Source organism: Pleurodeles waltl, chromosome 1_2, assembly GCF_031143425.1.
Source record: "Pleurodeles waltl isolate 20211129_DDA chromosome 1_2, aPleWal1.hap1.20221129, whole genome shotgun sequence".
Classification (NCBI taxonomy): domain Eukaryota; kingdom Metazoa; phylum Chordata; class Amphibia; order Caudata; family Salamandridae; genus Pleurodeles; species Pleurodeles waltl.
The window spans coordinates 658053282-658073149 of NC_090437.1; the positions used below are offsets into that span (position 1 = coordinate 658053282).

The 19868-nt window shown below is 44.0% G+C and overlaps 1 protein-coding gene across 5 annotated transcripts in view; it reads left to right on the plus strand.

Moving 5' to 3' along the window:
* USP38 (ubiquitin specific peptidase 38) overlaps nt 1-19868 on the plus strand; it is a 155705-nt gene that overhangs the window by 5342 nt on the left and 130495 nt on the right. For 3 of the 5 annotated variants that reach the window (XM_069242585.1, XM_069242587.1, XM_069242588.1), the window contains exons 2-4: nt 1070-1795; nt 13721-13856; nt 15670-15799. In XM_069242585.1, coding sequence (XP_069098686.1) covers nt 1114-1795; nt 13721-13856; nt 15670-15799 — 948 coding nt within the window. In that variant the 5' untranslated portion in view covers nt 1070-1113. The remainder of the gene's footprint in view (nt 1-1069; nt 1796-13720; nt 13857-15669; nt 15800-19868) is intronic. The other 2 variants (XM_069242586.1, XM_069242589.1) reach the window with 1 other exon arrangement.

Sequence of the window (19868 nt, forward strand, 5' to 3'; positions counted from 1 at the left end):
TTGTTCAACGGCCCACACTAAATCATTTTAAATAGCCACGGTTCTTTCACCATCTAAAGTTAATTTTGCCCTCTTAATATTGTAAGCATTGGTATGATTTAATGAACCCTTTGAACATAATTAGATACACAGAATACTCTATCATTAGCTCTGCTGTTAGTGTAAAAATGGAGTTTGTTTCCAGAGAAATTAAAAAATCCTGCATAGTCCCTTCCATTCCACCCGCTCTTCCATATCTGCATTATAGATGCAATACAGGTGCTGTGGCACTGACATTAATTTCGTCTGGACTAACCACATAGGTCAGGCAGAGAGAATATTACATTGGCAAGACATAAAGACTCCACACTTTGAATATAAAAAACGAAGCAAAGTCCTACTCCAGTAAAACAGATACTAACAAACTTAATCAGGAAATATGTCTATATCATTCATCTTTTTCTAAAAATAAATCTAAGGAAAGTTGTCCTTCTGACCCATCTGTAGCCCCTTAAAGAGATAGGTCACTTCATATATTTCATTAATGATGTGAAAGACTGCAGCAAACCAAATTTGTTTTATAGCCAACAAGTCATATTTTTTACAGTACTTGAGGTTGACTAAAGCTCTAATGGTGAGTGCCCTGGAGGGTATACAAAGTTTCACAACATATATAATCTGAGCTGGAATCTATCAGCTGTGTGAAATTGCACTTGTTTTGAGTCCTTTTCCTTTAATGGGGGATATAGTGCAGATTTTAGATTTTGGTGCTTACCTCCCCCCAAATCTGCCTTTCCTGGCAATTACTTGGCATTTTTCTCCTGCTAAATGCTGGCTCTTTTAACCTGCCTAAATTTATTGAAGGATGTGACCTTTATTCCTCCCAGACCTTACCAGGTTTGATGGATTCCGTACCACTCTGGATCTCGACCCTTGCCTGAGCACCAAATGGGGATTTCTGCGCAGTCAGAATTTTCCAGCACACTGTTAGTAATGCCCATATGTCTAATAAGCCTGCATTATCACTATTTCTTTGTGTATCTTTGGTAACCATTGTAATCAGATTGCTTCTTCTCTTGTTTCTATTTAGATTCTTATTTCTTCTTTTGTGTAGTTTCACTTTGATGAGTCAAAATGGACAAAATCCTGGAAGGCCTTGTTACGTCGTCCCATCCTCTCAGTTTGAAGAAAGTGATTGTTAAGAAGGTGGTGGAATCCGCGGAGAACTCGATCAATGAGGATCAGTGCAAAGCAATGTTCAGCCTTACAACTCGGCTTATCCTTGAAGGGGAAGACCTTTTTCAAAAACAAGTTGGCCACCAGGTGCTAGAGTCCTACGCTAGGTACCACCGCCCTGAATTTGAGAACTTCTTTAACAGAAACTTTGTCCTCAGTCTTTTACAAGATGGTTATCGATCTGTGGATCGTAAAGATGTTGCTGTAGTTGACTTTATCCACAGTGGACTGAAGCTAATAATGAGTTGTCCATCCATCTTAGATATTTTCACTCTGCTTCAGGTTGAAGTTTTGCGGATAGTGTGCGAGAGACCAGGGCCAGTGTTGTGTGCCAGAATTAGTGACCTCTTGACTGATTTTGTGCAGTGTATCCCCAAGGGTAAATTTTCAGTTTCATTTTGCCAGCAGTTGGTGAGGACTATTGGCCATTTCCAGTGTCTTTCTACAAATGAGAAAGAGCTCCGGGAATATGTCTCTCAAGTTACCAAAGTCAGTACTTTACTCCAAAACATCTGGAAAGCTGAACCATGCACTCTGCTTCCTTCTCTGCAAGAAGTCTTTGCAATAATTTCTTCTACAGGTAAGCTTTTGGTGTACTAAATATTTGGATTTTACACAGATTCTGTGGTTTTGTCATAAATAATATTTTCAATTAATGGTATTGGCAAAATATTTCACTTAGGAAACACCATTGAATTGAAATGGGGTACATACACAAATAATTTTTATTTTGTTATTATTTTTCAACACATATGAGAAAACGCTTTCAACCGCGAGGTTAATGGTAAGTTTGCTAATGTTGACCTTTGATCACTTTTTATAAATTATGTCCAGTTCACATCTTCTATCATGTTTCTGTGGCTTAACCTTGCACAGTGATCTAGAGTACTGGTAACAGAACGTAGTCACCTGATTTCGACTTGCCCCTTAAGAACACGTCTGTTTATCTTCTCCAGTAACCCATTTTGGGAAAATGAGTTTATTTGAAGATATAAGAGGGCTTTGGATGAAAGTGCAGCCCTCTTGTTTACTTAAAGTTCTGCAGTGATTATAGTAGGAGCCCATTTTTCCTCACATGAATAATTTTATTGCATGCGAAATTGATCAAGATCCCGAAGTGCATTGGGTATCAGTCACTACTGCCATACTTTGGTGATGACATTTACATGGCATACATGATAACATTTAATGACCCAGAACAACCAAAGCTATCTGTTCTGTGGGTTGGGGGATGGGGGGGGGGGGGTAGCGGGGTGCAGAATTGTATAAGGTCCAGTGGCCTTGATGCTTCTGGGAAAACAAAATCCACTTTTTCCTGTTGGTTTCACTGAGGAGTAACAAATTATGGCAGATTCTCATTACATAAAAGCTTTAATAATCGCTTTCCTAATTGTGCCAGGATTCATGGTATATCAGGGGTTGGATTCCAGCAAGGTTCTAATTTTATGAGTTTCTGTAAATCTGTATAGACTCTTATTGCGAGTAAAGCAGACTGGAATTCGTGTTTTGAAATTCACACCATTCATAAGTGAGCTGTTGTTCCAGCAACCAAATTTATCACATGCGAGAACAATGGACTCTATTTACTCCCTGGAAAATCCACCCACTAAAATTGTTATGGGAACAGACTGCATTACAGCCGGTACCAGTTTTCCTGCCCACCCAACCCTTTTCTATGGCATATGTGGAGCAAGTGATGCTCCTCCCTACCAAACAAAAGTCTCTCCTGGCTTCTCCAACCATCCTCCCCCTTGGCCTGCTGGAGCCCCCCAATCACATTTATGACCTCACCAGAGCAGGTGGTAATTGTGAGTAATAATACCACAGATAAAGGAATACCATGTGTATTTCCACCTGGTAATATCAGATTGTGTCTGGTTATTCCCAATTTCACAGGATACAATTATAATTGCATGGTACTGATTGTCTGTTACCGCAGTGTAGCTGTTTATATGGGTATAAATTTACCACTTTGCGAATCAGGGCCATACAGGGCCTGAAATAGACGGAAGTGGTATTTGCAGGTTTGGATTGCCCTGTGTTTGTGCACACTCACAGACTTGCATGCCAGTGGCCTCTCCGTTCTCTTACCACATTGGAAAAGGTTGGAAATGTACTGAAATTTATTGACAAAGGCAGGAGCAAATCATTTTTATGGTGGAAAAAAGGGAGTGTGGGTGAAGTGAATTTGCAGTTGCTCAGCAGATTTTCCCGAGCTAATACCTGTGCATAGTTGCTCAAGAGAAAATAAATATCACATAGGTTTGCACAGAATACAGTTTTCAGGCTTTTTTTTCCATAAACTATTGTGAATTCCTGAAAGCAGCACATCTACCCGAAATGCAACAACATACAACTGTGGGGGTACACCTTGTGACTTTTTTCTGAACAAAAGTTGACGTACACGAAACACGTTCTAGAAAGATATTTCTTTTCAAATTACATTTTTTTTGTGTATAAACTTTATTTTTAAAGCAGTGGCTAATCTTAGTTTCATGCTTCTGCATGTATTTGCATATAATGAGGAGGTAATCTGGGAGCATTTTACATAGCTTAAGATAGTTAAACTTTGTGAACATAAATGCACGTTTTTATGATTGAACCACTGTCAGTGATACAACCATAGTTCATATAATTTCCTTAGAGTACTTTCAATTTTATATGGATACACATCTTTGCTTAGTGGCAGGAGCACTTACATTTCACAGATCCATACTATGGTACTATAAATTAGCAGCCAAAGAGTTTGTGCTGCAGTGCCTTGGGCCTGCTTGTCCTGTGGACAAAATAGAAATGAAAACCTGTTGTTCTTGAGCTCCAAATAATTTGTCCTGGGGTGGTTGAGTGATAGCAGTTCCATGCTCCTGCTGTTAAATTTACTTAGTGATGCCTTCACTACAAGGGAGTTCTACCTGGATACTAAACTGCTTCTCAACATGCGTGTCTTGATTCTGTCTGTTTATGTTCAGATTTATGCACAAAGTAGCATCAAGTATTCTTACTACCACATAAAGATTTATTAAATAAATAAGAAGAGCAACAACATTACCAGTTGTAGTTGAAGCTGAAGTGCCAAAGTGTAGCAGAAACCTTTTTTTCTGATTTTGTTTTTCCCAACTCTCCACTTTGCTGAAGAGTTGCTTGAACGCAGTTGTCTCCTGATGTAACCACCTGCCGGTGTAAAGATTGCTGAACTTACTGCGCTCATTGAAAATAAAGGGCTCTGTCTTGGTCTTGCATCCTCTGGACATTAATAAAATGAAACTACATTCACATTATGATTTTTATTTTTCTTGCTATTTTCGTGAACAAGTTTAAAAAAACAAAACAAATTAAAGTAGAGAAAATAATTTCCCCGTACTATATTACCTTCCCCATGCTAAATTACCTTCCATTTGGCTCTTCCATAAAATGTTACCTTTTTTTCCCACCCTAGGACCATACTTTGACTGAAAAATACATTGTATGTGCACTAAGCACCTGTAAAATTAAACTAGAGTTTCGAATATCAAAAAATGTTAGATATTTTTTAGAAAGGGGCCAATTATGCTTAAGCTTTCCTTTTTAAATTTGTTATTTTATATTATTCCTCTTTGAGCACAAATTTGCAATAACTGTGGGAACATCGCACTCTTAATAGTGTAAGGCTTGCATAGTTAAAGCAGCCAAACGAGAACGGCGTATGTAATCAGCAATCCCCAACCTTCAAATTAGTTGCCATGTGTTTTAGCCACACTGCAGTGCATCTGAAGGTTAGGAAAAAAGTGATATGATGCAGCCAATGTTTACGCTTTTAGTTTATTGGAGGGCTGGGGAGAAGAGTGGCTAGGGAAGCAACAACGTGCTGGTGCATGTGACGTGATGGGAGGCAATCAACAAAACATTGCAGGACATCGCCAAAGGAATAAGAAGCTGAGTTTTACTGTCAATCAATCAATCAATCACATACATTTATAGAGCGCGCTACTTACCCGTTAGGGTTCCAAGGCGCTAAAGGGGGGGGGGAGGGGGTGTGTGACTGCTACTGCTCGAAGAGCCAGGTCTTGAGGAGTCTTCTGAAGGCGAGTAGGTCTTGGGTCTGTCGTAGGTAGGTAGGGAGCGTGTTCCAGGTCATGGCGGCGTGGTAGTAGAAGGATCTGCCGCCGGAGGTGGTTCGTTGGATGCGGGGGAAGGTGGCGAGGGCGAGGCTTGCGGAGCGTAGCTGGCGGGTCGGAGTGTAGAAGTTGAGTCTGCTGTTCAGGTAGGTAGGGCCGGCGTTGTGGAGTGTCTTGTGTGCGTGGGTGAGGAGCTTGAAGGTGAACCTCTTGTCGACGGGAAGCCAGTGGAGCTCTTTGCGGAGTGGGGTGATGTGGCTGTGGCGGGGGGCGCCGGTGATGAGTCGGGCGGAGGCGTTTTGGATGCGTTGTAGTCGTCGGGGGTGCTTTGCTGGGATTCCTGCATAGAGTGCGTTGCCATAGTCCAATCTGCTGCTGACGAGGGCGTGGGTCACTGTCTTCCTGGTGTCGGTCGGGATCCACTTGTAGATCCTGCGGAGGGTGTTGTAGCATGAGGAGGTGACGGCGTTGACTTGTCTGTCCATGGAGAGCGAGGAGTCGAGGATGAATCCCAGGTTGCGAGCGTGGTCGGTGGGTGTCGGTGCCGTTCCAAGGGTGGTGGGCCACCATGAGTCATCCCAGGCAGAGGAGGATGTTCCAAGGATGAGGATTTCCGTCTTATCAGTGTTCAGTTTCAGGCAGCTGTTCCTCATCCAGTCGGCGACTGCTTTCATACCTTCGTGGAGGTTGGCTTTGGCGGTGGCTGGGTCGTTGGTGAGGGAGAGGATGAGCTGGGTGTCGTCGGCGTAGGAGATGATGTTGAGGTCGTGACGGCAGGCCACTTGTGCGAGGGGGGCCATGTAGATGTTGAACAGCGTCAGGCTCAGGGAGGAGCCCTGGGGGACGCCGCAGATGACGTTGTTGGCTTCTGAGCAAAAAGGAGGGAGGCGGACGGTCTGGGTTCTACCGGAGAGGAAAGATGCGGTGCAGGCTAGGGCTTTGTCCTGGATACCGGCTTCTTGGAGGGGTGTCAGTAGGGTGCGGTGACAGACCGTGTCAAAGACCGCTTAGAGGTCCAGGAGGCTGAGGGCCGAGGTTTCGCCATGGTCGAGTTGGCGTCTGATGTCCGTGGTGGCGATGAGGGCGGTCTCGGGTTCTGTGGTTGCGTCTGAATCGGGTTTGCGCTGGGTCGAGGATGTTGTTGTCTTCGATGTGGCATGTCAGTTGAAGGTTGACGATCTTTTCTGCGACTTTCGCTGGGCAGGGGAGGAGGGAGATGGGGCGAAAGTTCTTAAGGTCCTTGGGGTCGGCTTTGGGTTTTTTGAGGAGGGCGTTGATCTCTGCGTGGTTCCAGCTTTCCGGGAAAGTGCCCGTTTCGAAGGAGATGTTGATGATCTTGCGGAGCTGGGGCGCGATGATGGAGTCGGCTTTGTTGAAGATGTGGTGGGGGAAGGGGTCGGTTGGTGATCCGGAGTGGATGGAATTCATGGTCTTGCGTGTTTCGTCGTAGTTGACGTTGGCCCAGGCGGTGTTTGTGATGCTTGGGTTCGGTGTGGTGATGGTGGTGGGCGTGGTCGGGTGTTGAAACTGCTGTGGATGTCGGCGATCTTGCTGTGGAAGAATGCGGCGAGGGAGTCGCAGAGTTCCTGTGAGGGCGGGATGTCGTTGACGTTGGCGCTGGGGGTGGACAGTTCCTTAACGATGCGGAAGAGCTCTTTGCTTCTTGTGCGTTGTTGTCTAGGCAGTCTTTGAATGAGGTTCTCTTGGCGGTCCTGATGAGGTGGTGGTGTTGGCGGGTGGCGTCCTTGAGGGTTGCGTGGTTGTCCGGTGTGCGTTCTTGGAGCCATTTCTTTTCCAGTTTCCTGCAGGCGCGTTTGGAGGCCAGGAGTTCGTTGGTGAACCAGGAGGCTTTCTTGCTGGTGTGGTTGCTGGGGGGTTTCTTCAGCGGGGCAAGGATGTTGGCGCAGTTGTTGATCCACTGTCTGAGGTTGTAGGCTGCGGCGTCTGGATCGGTGGGCTCGCTCGGGGGGGGTCCTGGGAGAGGGTGGTGTGAAGCTGTTCTCCAGTGACTTTGCCCCAACTGCGGCGGGGGAGCTGGTGGTTGTGGCGGTGTGTGGTGTTTTTGTTTTTTGTAGGTGAAGTGGATGCAGCAGTGGTCGGTCCAGTAGGGTTCGGTGGTGTGGTCGAAGGTGACGTGGTTGCTGGTGGAGAAGATGGCGTCTAATGTGTGGCCGGTGGCGTGGGTTGGTGAGGTGACGAGTTGTCTGAGGCCGAGGTTCGCGAGGTTGCTGATCAGCGTGGTAGAGTTGGTGTCGTTGTTGTTCTCGAGGTGGAGGTCCCCGAGGATGATGTAGTCCGTTGAGGCGAGTGCATTGGTGCTTGCGAGGTCGGCGATTGGTACACTATTGGTCATGTGAAGCTGTTTCTTAAAAAGTAATGAGATTATAACTCATCCTTTAACTCAAACAGAGTAGATTTCTGATAGCACTGATAATGTTTAATTCCTGGGATGTCAGGGTATTCTGCTAATCAGGATAGGTTTGCACTCTGAGATCTCTGTTGTGCGGGTCAGCAGCGGTGTATCGTAAGAGTCCTGTGAATGACTAATGACCTGAATTAAGTGCACAATGCAAGTCAGAGTCTAAGTACATTGTGAGAGCTCTGTGGATGTCTCAACAGTGGTCTCCCTGTGCATGTTAGCATAGATATGCATTATGAAAGTTTTAATGTCAAAAGATGTGTCAATGTGTCGTGCAAGACTGAACTGAGTGGCACTGTTTATCTCCTTCGGAGATTGAAGTTTGAATGCAAGAACAATGGATGTATTGTAACTGGTAAAATGTAATGTTGTTTCATGTTAAAAACACTTTAAAAACCATGTTAGAGCAGCATTAGTAATTGTGATGCAATGATCTTGCACCTAGAATTTCAGACTGCTAATCCCAGGGTGCAGAATCACCTCATGACTATGAGTAATGTCATATGGCTCTCCCTTGCAATGTGGAATAACACAGGTTATCTGTTGGCCGGACCCTTTCTGGGGTCCAGGTTCTTCTGGGTTTAATGTGGATAATGAGAGAACATTGGTTATTAGGCATGACTCTCCCTATGCACACTAGCTAAAGCTTGGGCCCAGGTGCTGAGTGGAGGTTAATAACTAGTTGTGCCAGCTAGTGTTGCCAGTAACATTGAAGTGTGACTGTCTCTTGTAAATATTTAAACTGAAATGTGTGTGACTCAATATATAGATAATACCAATACCTTGTCTCCTCCCCCACTTCGGCACCAGAAAACCCTTATACCCTCAAACTTCACCCACGCTATGCCCCTGCTCCTTACCTCACATTTTTAGCTAGAGCGCACAAGTGCTCTGGCCTGTTGTAATATGTCTGTGGGCATTTAACAACTCCCACTGCACGCCCATCACTAGCACTCATTCATGGGTTTTCCTTTCAAAAATGATTTGTTATCATTAGTAAATGCTTTACCTTTGCACCTTCTTGGGGCTGTTTTGTTACTGCCTTGGCCATCGACCCTGTTACATGGATAATTGCACATTTGCTATTACGTTGGACTGCAAGTGAACTTCTTTTTCTTTTTGTGTCTCTCCTTTGCGCTCACGCCAGCCATGGTGCTTTTAATCAGCTTGCTTATGTCAACTTTTATACTTTTCATTTTCATTGTATATTGCAAGAAAAGTCCAGTTAGGAATTTACAATGCCAATGGCTCTAACTCAAGCAAACACAAGATCCGTTGCATTGCAAATGCTTATTTATTATGCTCCCACTGCCTTGCAGTAATTCAAAATCACACACCCTACAATTTGCTAAGACAGAGCCCTGGTTGTATCAGGGCACAGGAGCTCTATTAAATCCTAATGCAGAGCAGACAACCCTGAGGACATCAATGATGCAGAAAGAATGGAAGGAGGCCAGGAATTATTTTTTGTGAAGAGACTAGAGTAAACAAATTGGACGTAGGTAAAACAAGATACATAGATACTGCTAAGCTCACGCCTGCCCCTACCCAGTTTCTATACCACTGCAAACAGCGCCACCTGTTAACACGTTGGAAAATCAATTCTGTGAACACCAGGTAGTCTCGTTAATAGGCTAAAATCATACGGATCCTAATATTGTAGGCAATTTCCCCCCAAAGTCCTACTGAAATGATTGGATACCTTCTCCTGAGTTTTCACCTATTAGACAGAATTTATTTTTTTGTGATATTCCACACACCCCATTTGCTAGGACATTTAGGTAAATAACCAAAACTGTGACTATACACCTTTTGGTGGGGACACACATTTTTAGCCCTGTAATATGCTCAGAATATTGTTATAAAAGCATGACCATAGCTGTGGGTTCGACCGCCAGACCTGTTGAATGCTCTCATAGATGTTCACCAATCACTGGCAGGTTTTACCCACTTTGAGAATCGTCTGCTTCGTAAAGGTGACTTGCCTGTTTATCATTCATTTTATTCGATGTTATATAGGGTGCCACACATGGCTTCAGAATGCAGCTGCAGACAGATGCAAATCATTGGCAATAATGCTCTATGGTATTGATTGGTTTACAAGTATGACGGCTTCATAGGTAATTGTAGTTTCAATCGAGGCATTGCTAATGCGGTGTACATAGTCTTCAGGAACCTTCAGTGCAAAGCCATTCAGCAGTGTTGATGGGTCATTGACAGCGATAATACTGAGGTAGCGACTTATCTGGGTTGTACACTCAATAATCAAAGCTGTGACCATACGCTTTTCAAAGGGGAACATCAATGTTAAGCCCCAATGATGCCCAACAATAAGTTCAGCATTTTGACAGAGCATGACCTTAACTGCGAATTTGACTTCCAAGCAGCTTTGCTGTTGATCTTCTTTCATTGACATTAAACAATCACAGAGAACATTTGGCCACTTTGAAAACAGTCTTGTGATGGAGGTGGCCTGCTTCATATTTATTTGATTTGATGGATTTTAGGGTGCATCATATGGGTTCAGGATGCAGCTGCCAACAAAAGCAAAGCAATACCAATAATGTTTTATGGCATTGATAGGTTTACAAGTATAATGGAATCATAGGTAACTGTAGTTTCACACGAGGCACGGGTATTGTGTAGGCTGAGACTCCCAGAGTATTTTGTGCAAAGCCATTTAGCTGTGTTTGTGTCCCCGTGGCAAGCCAGGACGGGCATTGCGAGGACCAAGATGTCAACCTGTTAACATCTTACAAGCATGGTTCAGCATCATTTGTCAATTTCTGCCACCTGTACAAACTGCAAACACTGTCTTTTTTCCTCAGCCAGCCTTCACATCTTCAATGTGTTATGTGAGCCGGAGGTGACCCAGAGGGGGGGAAGGGGTGCTAGGTGAAGTGGACAGCACAGGAGGGGCTAGGAGCAAGCGCACACACCTAAAGAACAAAATTGATGATGTTGTATATGCAGATGTACTGATTATAATTATTTAAAATGTTTATCGTACTATACCAGTCAAATTATTGATTTAATGATTATTCAATAGAGACAAAAAACATAAAAACGTCTCAACAAATGGGCAATGCCAAAATAGGTTCTCAACTGCTTCTGTGTGTACCTATTCCTTTTGCTGATACACTGTGCAAAAATCAAAAGTTTAGCATAGAGAAATTAATAAATATCAATGAAGTCCTTTCTTTATGTTGTTTTAATCAACCTCCTAACCCCCTAGCAACAAAAACAAGCATTTGCAATGCAACGGGTCTCTCATTTTTCTGAGTTACAGCTATTAGCAGTTGTAAACTCCCAACTGGACTTTTCTTGCCTCATTAAGTGGAAAAAGAGCCCGATTGCGCTGCTACAGTTCACTCGTAGTGAATCCTTTCAGCAAAAGTGCAATTAACTACGTAACTGGCAAAAGTGCAATTAACTATGTAACAGGGTCGATATCATGCAAAACGCAATCCACAAACCAGACGGAAAACAGCGAGCCTCATATGTTTTCAGTACTTGGTCGCTGCGGTCGAGGAGGGCTAACCACCGGAAAAGGCATGACGTATGCATGCCTTCCATTAATGAAAGCAAGCAGATGTTAAAAGGCAAGCCCACGAACCAATGAAAGACACTGACGTGACATGGACGGGGCTCAGAGCCCTTTTCTAACTACTACAGCGCCTCGCAAGCGCATGCTAGCGCAGGCTCGACCCTAAAAATGATACAACGCAACAAACGCTGAGTTATAGTGCTTTTTATTTTTTTTCCACTTTCAACCAGCAACTAAAGCACACACAAAATAGGGTATTCGTAGTTAGCACTGGTGGCAAAAAGACCAGAGAGTGGGAATCCCAAATGGGATCAATCACCCTCTGCATTAACAGGCGAGTCATTTGGGAACCAAGGTGGAGGAGAAGAGGCAGAGGGAGAACAGACAACTGAGGGAAGGCAGGCGATCACATGCAACACCTCCTTTCTCTGAATGCTTCGGTAACTGCAAATTAAGTGTGTGTTGTGCTGGGAGTTTATTTCCCTCCTGTACCATCTTCAGTGGAAATAGACTTCTCTAGTGCACACACTGGAGTTTTTCTCATCTACTGGAAACCATAAAAGCTTTTTGGACAATTGTTGCACTTGCAGTATAGTTTGTACCTACGCTTGTGATGCATCAGGAAAAGTGTATGTGCACACAACACTACAAAATATTAATTTAGGATAATTAAGAGGAAGAGCAACATTGAGGGTGGAGTGAGAGGAGCACACAGACAAGAGTACGGCAGTGGTGGAAAGGAGAGAAACTCGAGGACGAGAGAGGAACGTATACACGCACACATCTTTTACATTCTAGTTGAGTTTAGGTCGAAACCTACAGTGACAGTGGGAACATGCTGAAAGTTGACATAGGAATGCTTTCCGCTCATAGCTTATCATTGGCTTTTTGTTTTGTCACTCATAGTTGCTTCTCTTTTTTATTAGCTGGCTGTATTTGTCCAGTGTGTACAGACACATACATAGGTTAAAGGTATGTTATAGTTGGGTGAAAATTTCAGTTAAAACATACCATTTTAAATTAACAAAACCACTGAAATTCACCAGTAATCTCAAGTAAGTATATCTCATGCTCTAAAGTCACTATAACTCATGCCTTCTCCATAACCTGCTAATTACCTCACTCGTGACATGATCTATGACATAATTTATCACATCTTTGCAACATCTGTAGTGACAGCAGTGTGCATGAGGAGGAGAAAGTGATAGTTACTTTAGAGCACCGTGGCAGGAGCAAACCCTTTATATTTATGTTTTCAAATGGATGCCCCAGTGCCCACCCACGCTTCTTCATGTGACCCCATTCTGGCGGCAAAGGGGGAGGGGGGTGTTGGTATAGACCCCACAGCTGGTTCCCCAGCCAACACTCATTGTGGTGCAGGTGAGAGCCTGTTTCAGGCGAGAGCAAAAGTGTTTCCCACATGGGAGAGGTCAAACAGGGTATCTACTGCAGTGTCCCAGTGGATGGGGTCCCTGGGGACCTCTTTTTATCTCTGAGAGGGGGGCATGAAGCCCTACTCCTCTTGGAAAAATAAAACACTGGCACTAGAGGAAGGGGTCCCCTCGGCCCTACTGTGGCTTAGGGATAAGGTCCTCTGTGCCTCATAGTAGCTCGGGAAGAGGGGACACATGCCCCTTCACCTTGAGCCCTGGGGCACCTAAAAGGTTCAGCGTTGGGGGGTGATCAGCTGCCTGCCACATCCTAATGTGGTGGCAGCTGATCAGGTCTTATAGAGTCCTGTTGGTTTAGTGGATTCCCACATGTGCCACATAGGAGCAAGCCACATATTTGCTTTTTCAAGCAAATATTTAATCAAATTGGGGTGCCCGCGGGCCCACCTGGGGCACCCCACACCATTTTCAAAGCTTTGGTCTCTGGGGAGAGCACCAAGGCTCCCACAGCCCCACTGGCTCCCCTGCTTTGAACCTATCCGGTGTGCAGCAGGAGCCGGAATTGCTCCTACCTCATGGAAGCAGTTTTCTTTTGACCCCTCCCATCCCCACTCCACCAGGCAAGAACGCAGGCAGGAAAAACATGTGTGCTCCTAACCAGCGTGAGTAGCTTTCTGCTTCTGCCGTACCGGAGTACATAACAGTCAGTTCCCTGCACTTTTGTTGTACATGCTGGATAGGTATGTGTTTCTTGTTGTTCATAGAACCCCTTGTTAGTACTTTCTTAAATACAGACCAACTGATCGAAATTGCATTGTTGATACACCTGTTTTTTTCATTTATTGTTTCTAGTCTGCAGTAATTTGCAACATCAGACATTGGATTGATTCATGTGAATTATCTTTAGGGCGTAATAGATCTCTAAATGCACAAATATTTAATTACAGTATTCAGTTGTAAATGATCTCCTTGCTGGCCATTTGCCTTAGTTTTGATAATGTTGTTGCATGATTCATATAAGGGTTTCTTAAAGGCATGTATTTGGCTCTTTTAGATGCTTCATTTGAACCATCTGTTGCCCTGGCAAGCCTTGTGCAGCATATCCCCTTGCAGATGATAACAGTTCTCATCAGAAGCCTGACAACAGATCCGAATGTGAAAGATGCGAGTATGACTCAAGCTCTTTGCAGGTATTATTTCACTATAGAAGGGAAGGGGGAAAAAAGACACTCATTTTCACATCTTGTGGTTGTGATGAACTGCACCATTTTTAGATTTGCATTTTGTTTAATGAAATCCACTGAATGTTTCTTCCTATGTGAAGTATTACTGTCATTAGAATTGCTGGTACTGCTTTGCAGTTAATGTGCATGCTAAAGAAGTAACCCACTCTACGTGATCTGATTCTAAAAAATACAGATATTATGCCCCCTATGATAATGGAAATATGTGCATCTCTAAACGACTGAATGTTCGTGCTTCTGACCTTATGAGCACTTGTGCAGGAGCTCAGTAGTTAGTGTACTGGTTACAAACATTTGTGTTTGATTTGAAGATTATATGTTTTAATGTTCCTGGCACCTGCAAGAGTATTTTCTGGATTAACAATGCACTTTTGAGAGCACACCTTGAAACGAATTCTGTTAATTACTGTCCATCATTTTGATTTTTTTCAAAATATCACTTATGTAACTGTGCTCCCTTACCTCCCTTAATTCCCTCATAACATCTAGCTCTGATGATGCCCAACTAACCGAGTCTTTTAATCATAACTCAGGGTCTGGACCCTTAGCCCACCCTGTTATTGTTGGTACACTGCATAAAATAACACACAATAGTTGTAGAACTGGTTTTGTTACAGACTTTTGAAGGGCAGAATTCCACGCTGCCCTTTAAAAACAATTAGGGTACTATTCTTTATTTGGAGGGATTACTTTCAAATGATGTAAAAAAGTGAGCCTTTATTCCTTGATGTTATTGTTGAAGTTAGAAGATGTATTGAAATTCAGTTGCAAGGATTCTTATATGATATGGGCTTCGAGAATATATTTGTCATCTGAGTGCATTGTCCCTGGAAGGCTATTCCCTGAATGTGTACTGAACCACAAAAAAATCCTGCAGGTACCAATGCTTGAAAGGGGTTGATAAAGATTTTTTCAATTGGATCTTGGTTTTCTGGCACTTTCATCTTGCAACTAACTTATAGCCATGTCGTTTCTGCATTTATTTATGCTGGCACATTGAATTGTTTTGTTGGCTGATGTACATCGTTGTACTGCGGGCCTAGGACTTTTGAAACAGTCTAGCTGCTAGGCATCATCACACATTGATTCCCCTATGTCTTCGATATTTTTGAGCGTCACATAGATGAAAACTTCTTTTTTTTTTTTGTTTTGCCCATGTTACCTAAAAGGAGTTTTATGTGCATAACACTTGCTTGTAGGAAGAAGGTCAGGGTTTGGCAATGTGTGTTAAGTGTCCAGACTCTGAGATATGATTTTAAGGCTTGGTTAGTTGGACATAATCTGAGCTAAATGTTATGACGGGACTAAGGGAACTATGGGAGCATAGTTGTATAACAACTGAACTAAGTACAATTTTATGCTCCATAGGATGATTAATCACATAAACTTGGCAACAGAAGGTGAATATTGCCTCTACATAACTACTGAATCCAGTACAATTGTATGTACCAGAGGACTGTTTAATCAGTCAAACTGGGCAACAAGAAGTTAATAGTGCCATTATACGTGAGTAAGGTGTTTCCCTAATTAGAATTGCAAGGGGTAATAGGACAACTGAAGCTGGATAGGCAGTGAAAGCAAATTTTGTAAGACTTGTGATGCACTGCTGACTGTGCATCCATTATACAGAAGTACAACGGGATGGAGAATTAATGTGTTGAAGTGAAAGCATGTAAGGATTAGTTTTGTTTATTTGTTCAATAGGAAGAATCACTTAAAAGCGAACTTGTTTCGATTCATCTTTATTTTTCTCTTTCAGAATGATTGACTGGCTATCGTGGCCTTTGGCACAGCACGTGGAAACCTGGGTGATTGCACTTCTTAAGGGGCTAGCCGCCGTCCAGAAGTTTACAATTCTCATTGATGTCACTTTGCTCAAAATTGAACTGGTATGTGAGGTTAGACCTTATTTATATAAGTGTGTGTGTGTGTCCTTTCTACAGTGAGTATAGCTCAGGTGAGGGATTGTGTGACCTCATCCTGCTGCTGGTACACCCAAGGCTTTTCTCAAAAGGTTCACTGAACTTCTAGTAGTTGGGTTGTCCTAGTAAAGATGGGTCAAAATCTGTTTCAAAGGTGCAGGCCTGGGAGTTTTTGGGTATAGGAAGCCTGGGTTTTTGCAGGCTGCCCCCACCCCTTTTTGCCCCCATTTGAACTGATAGATACTGATTTTCGACTCTGACTGTGCATTAAAGCCTGCAAACGAGGCTCCAGTGCCATTGCTCTTTACCCTGAAAATGAAATACGCAGTTGCAACTTAGTTGGCAAGCACTTTAACACCACTGTAAGACCACAGTGAATGGTTCCCTCTGTACCTAGGTCATGGGTACTAAAGAGGGTCCTTAAGGGCTGTAGCATGTATTATGCCACCCTCAGGGACCCCCATACAAATTACATGCAGACTGCCACTGCAGGCTGCATGTCTTAGTGCAAACCTTGAATGAAAACAGTCATGGCATATATTATATGTAAGTTACCCCTGCAGCAAGCCTTGAAGCCCCAAGGCAGAGTGCCTTATATTTTATGTGAGGACATATCTGCATGAGCAGATATGCCACTGTAATGTCTAGTTCTATTACTAAATATTACAAGTGAACAGGGAAGCCATCTTAAGGTATGTATTGGGCACCGGTCATTACTAGTTACCCAGCTACATAATGGCTTCACTGAAATCTATGGTGTTTGATATCCCCTTGTCTTAATCAATCCATACCGATGCCAGTATTGGATTAATTATGACATGCACCAGAGAACAAGTTAGAGGTGCTCCCTGCAATTCTACTAGTCCTCTAGGGTGCTGGCTGACTGGGATTGGCTAGTCTGCCACCACAGATGAGTTTCTGACCCCCTGGCGGTGAGAGGTCACGCTCTCAGTGGTCACAAACAGTGTCTGCTCTAGAGGAAGGTGTTATTATCTCTTCCAGCAGGATGACTGGTAAATCTGCTCACCAAGTTCAGGGACTTCAAAGTCCCTGTTGCCTTTGATGTATGATCCCGGCTTCCCCGAACACTGGGAGATGCCACCCCCTTCCTTGAGGCTCATTTGGCACTAAGAAAGGCGGGAAATTAGCTATGCAAGTAGGCGTGTTGTTCTACCAGGCTAGTCACACCCCTAAGGTGGGCTGGCCGATGTGCTCCATGGAGGAAGGGTTCCCCCATCTTGTTTTTGGTGGAACTAGGAATTCTGGGACAGGGTTATGCCCACGCCCCACAAGAAGTGGTCATATAGGCGATGTAGTCCCCCAGGGGTGGGATGCCCATTGGCTACTACCCTACACTCCCCTAAAGTCCCTAAATTGAATAGTTAGGTGTCCCCCTGATCCAGGCCTTCAGATTCGTCTGACTGAAAAAGGAGGGCAAAGAAGAGCCGCCCATCGTGAGAACTAAGGACCAGCCTGGACTTTTAATGCCAAACCCTGCCTACCTGCTGCTGTCCGGACAATCGCCCGGACCCGAATCGTCCTGCGGCTGTGCTTCTCCCGAAAGCCTTAGAGGCCAGAACTTCATAACCCAGCCAGCATTTCCCTTTCAATGGAGGAGCCATGTTTCATTGTATATAACCTGCCGGCACCAAACTCGATGTCTGGTCCACCGATCTGCAGACTACCCAGTCCACCGATGCAGCAGCCACACAGGAGGAGGTCACCATCCTCTAGGATCTGTTTCTCCATGAAGTTTGGAGACGGCAAGCCCGATAGGTGTAGTTGTAAGCATCAAGGCTTGTTTGTGTCTGAGCCAGACACCACTGCTGCAAAAAACAAACCAACCTGCACCCGAGGGCCGATGGAATTGACGAGGCTGCCCACTAGAGTGTCCTGACTGTTTTTCTTCCCCCTCTGAAGGTCTAACCCAGCATCGTGAGCGCCCTTGACTCCCAGGACCAGCTGACCAAAATCTCTGCACCCCAGCGCCCTGGCCATGTCTAAGACTGTCGACTGTGCCCTTTTGCTCCCAGGACCCTCACAAACTGAGCCCTATGATGGGAGCTCTCGGACTTGTCCCCAAGTTCCCCTCTGCAGCCCGTTTCTAGGAGGCCTCCCTCTTCACCCACCATGCAGGGGGCAAGGCAGCTGGCATTTTTATCCTAAGGCCTAAAGAGGACTCTCAAGATACATCTGTAAATACCCATTTGCAATATGTTTCTTCTCTGTTGATAAACATTAGTGTTAAAAAAAAATGCATTTGTTTGATTTGCTTACCTCAACGTGCAAAGTAAATATTTCAAACAGTACTTAACTTCTACTGAAGATTTTTGGTGTCTTAAAGTAAAATGAAAATTATTGTATTTTTCTAGGATTGGTCTTGAGTTTCTTCTTGAAATGTGTCATTTATTGACTCAACAAATGCTTAGCATGATCCTCTAATAAGCTTAAACTGCTCACCCCTGCTGCGACTAGAGCATTTAGGGTTATTGCTTTAACCTCTGTCAACCAGTAATGGTCGCCTGTAGTATCTGCATAGGTTATCCCTATATTGGTACACTGCATAGATTGTCAGCTTCATAAAGTAGGGCCTTCCAACATGCTTTAGTGATATGGGTTTGTTTTGACTGAGAAGAGATGCTTTTGTGGATCTTACTATCCTCATTAGTTGGTAGGGTAGGGCAAGTTGTGCCAATATAGGCGTGTCATTCCCTTTCAAGGCCTTGTCTACAGTACAAATACCCTTGAAATTGAATCTTTGCTGTCATTCTAATATATCATTCAGGATAACAATGTTATACATAGTGTTGAGTTTTTTACATACAAAATATTTCAAAATTGCTCCCCCTGAAAGTGTGTATAATTCTGTTTTTCCTGTTATATTTTTGACCCTGTGCAGGAAGCTGGCTCTCTATATAGTGGCCCAAAAAGAGGTACACCGTTCAAAGAGTCCAAGCAAACCCCAGAGGAATTACATAGACACAAATTACACCCCTAATGCTGTCTTTTGTGGTAGTGCGGGCAAGCAGTTAGGCATATCAGAAGGTAGTGCTAAGCATGTCAGACAGACAGACCGACACACACAGACAAACACACACACAGACAAACACACACAGACAGACAAACACACACAGACAGACAAACACACACAGACAGACAAACACACACAGACAGACAAACACACACAGACAGACAAACACACACAGACAGACAAACACACACACACACACACACACACACACAGACAGACAGACAGACAGACACACAGACAGACAGACAGACACACAGACAGACAGACACACAGACAGACAGACACACAGACAGACAGACACACAGACAGACAGACACACAGACAGACAAACACAGACAGACAAACACAGACAGACAAACACAGACAGACAAACACAGACAGACAAACACAGACAGACAAACACAGACAGACAGACACAGACAGACAGACACAGACAGACAGACACAGACAGACAGACACAGACAGACAGACACAGACAGACAGACACAGACAGACAGACACAGACAGACAGACACAGACAGACACAGACAGACACAGACACAGACAGACACAGAGACAGACACAGAGACAGACACACACACAGACTGACACACACACACAGAGACTGACAGACACACACAGAGACTGACAGACACACACAGAGACTGACAGACACACACAGAGACTGACAGACACACAGAGACTGACAGAGACACACACACCCAGACAGACAGACTGACAGAGACACACACACCCAGACAGACAGACTGACAGAGACACACACACCCAGACAGACAGACTGACAGAGACACACACACCCAGACAGACAGACTGACAGAGACACACACACCCAGACAGACAGACTGACAGAGACACACACACCCAGACAGACAGACTGACAGAGACACACACACCCAGACAGACAGACTGACAGAGACACACACACACGCAACTCTATAAAGAAATCCGACACCAATTTATAAAAATAACATGTACTTTTATACAAATTTAGATACCAAGATCACC